At 41.6% G+C, this 2548-nt stretch overlaps 1 protein-coding gene across 1 annotated transcript; it reads left to right on the top strand.

Annotated features, from left to right (window-relative positions):
• The first annotated feature begins 637 nt into the window (after nt 1-637).
• LOC103729011 (olfactory receptor 8B4) lies at nt 638-1600 on the top strand. Its single transcript, XM_008826982.1, has one exon. The coding sequence runs from the start codon at nt 638-640 to the stop codon at nt 1580-1582; it is 945 nt and encodes a 314-aa protein (XP_008825204.1). The 3' UTR covers nt 1583-1600.
• The last annotated feature ends 948 nt before the right edge of the window (nt 1601-2548 follow it).

Genomic DNA, 2548 nt, shown 5'->3' with positions numbered 1-2548 from the left:
GCTAACTGAAGAAGCTGTTGCATAAAGCCCAGCACTGAGAAGGACCAAGGAGGGCAAAGTGAAGTTCTGAATCCATCTTTCCCGATAGTTTTCTCCTAAAATTCTATACAAGGTCTCTGGAAAGTATTTGTCCCTCTGTTGCTTTCGACATTGATTCTGAGGTGAAGTGACTGAAAGGGTTTGAAGGTGGAAGGCAGGTATGCAAGGCCAGTCGGGAATACTTTGGGCATGGTTTTCTCTATAGATGGGAGTCATCAGGTTGACAGATGGTTGAGAGAGACAGGCAAAGAATATGTTCTGGAGATCTCCATTTAACACAGACCAAGACGATGGAACCATATCGCACTCTTGGTTCTTGAGTTATCATTCTGATAATCCAAGGGTAGCCAACTGAGGTGTGCTGCTTCCTCATCTCTTAAGTGGGAACAGAATCCTTGCCTATGCAAGCAGAATATTTTCAGTTTGTGATGAGCCCAGGGGAGCTGAGCTAGTGTCAGTCACATAGTTAACAGCTTCAGATGAAGAGAAATGTAGATGAGGGAAAAAAGGAAAAGTTGGCATGCACACACTGACTTAGCTTCTAAAGCCTTCCATTGTGCAAGCTTATGCTCACTCTGTGCTTTATTCCGTTTCCCAGATGACTTGTCAGAAAATGACTGTGAGAAACAGCACCTTCGTGATGGAGTTTATCCTTGTGGGATTATCAGAACAACCAGCACTCCAACTCCCCCTCTTCCTCCTGTTCTTAGGGATCTATGTATTCACTGTGGTGGGCAATTTGGGCTTGATCACCTTAATTGGGTTGAATTCTAGCCTTCATACCCCAATGTACTTTTTTCTCTTCAACTTGTCCTTTATAGATCTCTGCTATTCTTGTGTATTCACCCCCAAAATGCTGAATGATTTTGTCTCAGAAAATACCATCTCTTACGTGAGATGTATGACTCAACTTTTTTTCTTCTGTTTCTTTGTCAATTCTGAGTGCTGTGTCTTGGTGTCAATGGCCTATGATCGCTATGTGGCCATCTGTAACCCTCTGCTCTACTCAGTCACCATGTCACCTCAGGTCTGCTCTCTGATGATGCTTGGTTCATATGTGATAGGCTTTGCTGGGGCCATGGCCCACACTGGAAGCATGCTGAGACTGACCTTCTGTGATTCCAACATCATCCACCATTATCTCTGTGAAGTCCTCCCTCTCCTGCAGCTCTCCTGTACCAGCACTTATGTCAATGAGCTTGTGTTTTTTATTGTTGTTGGGGTGGTCATCTCAGGATCCAGTATCAGTATCTTTATCTCTTATGCTCTGATTCTTTCCAACATTCTTCAAATTCCTTCTGCTGAGGGCAGATTCAAAGCCTTTAGCACCTGTGGCTCCCACATAATTGCTGTTGCTCTGTTTTTTGGGTCAGGAGCCTTCACCTATTTAACTACCTCTTTCCCTGGGTCAACAGAAGAGGGCAAGTTTGTTTCAGTGTTTTATACCAATGTGGTTCCAATGCTTAATCCATTGATCTACAGCTTGAGGAACAAAGATGTTAAACTTGCCCTACATAAAACCTTGAACAGAGTGCTCTTCTGATGGGACTGTTGGTATCACTGGCAAGTATGTACTCAAGTCCTTTTTTTTTTCACAAACAAGGTTTCTCTTATACTTTTAAGAATTGGAGTTCTCTTGTATGTACTCTCTTTGAAGATTACACCACTTGGTATCACATCCCCACAGCTTTGTATCTATTAAGTTGTTATTTATTGGATACACTTTTAGGTCCAAGAGATAATTAACCTGATGTGCTTTCCATTATTTATGTATTTGTCCAGATAAGAGTATTTCTAGCTGGAAGAAGGGACACACAGTGATACAAGGGCCCGGGAGCAATTTTTATCTAGCTTTATAAACAGTATTACCAAAGACTACAGGTAGAGTCCTTGGTGTCATATGTAACATAGTCTCCCAACTCTCTGAGAGAGTTGCCCTTTCATATACAACGTGTACATACAAAAGAAGTCCTCAACCAAGAAATTTACGTGATCTGATGTTTAAGAATAAATTTAATCCCAAATACTCATTAGAGTTTCAGAATTCCTAGACCTTACGACGGTAGCACTAGGGTGAGTGATCTTATAATTGCTCAGTTTTTGAAGACCGAGGCTGAGAGAGAGAGAGAACAAAGAACTCCATGGATTTGGAGGATTACATCACATGCTACCCCTGTCTTGTCTGGGAGATTCTGAGCACATCATGGAGCTTTGGAACTTTTAGGAAAACCCTTTTATTTTCTATATTTTTGAGATAGGGTCTTTGTAGGCTAGTTGGCCTTGAACTTGCTAGATAGTTCAGGGTGACTTTGAACTCTCCACCTTTCTGTTTCAGCTTTTTCTGTCTCATTCTTCTGCTTTCTTGCTAAGATGGAGGATGGCAAATTCAGGGTCAAGATCAGATTGGGCTTGAAGGCATATATTACTACTATGGTTTGCTTTAATTTTTAAAAGTGGATTTTGGTTTTAACATCTCTGAGAATCTGAGGAGTGAGTGAGTGAGTGTGTG

Source organism: Nannospalax galili, unplaced genomic scaffold (assembly GCF_000622305.1).
Source record: "Nannospalax galili isolate Female #2095 unplaced genomic scaffold, S.galili_v1.0 scaffold1832, whole genome shotgun sequence".
Classification (NCBI taxonomy): Eukaryota; Metazoa; Chordata; class Mammalia; order Rodentia; family Spalacidae; genus Nannospalax; species Nannospalax galili.
The sequence above is the reverse complement of the archived record's forward strand: the minus strand, read 5'-3'. Positions and strand labels throughout refer to the sequence as shown.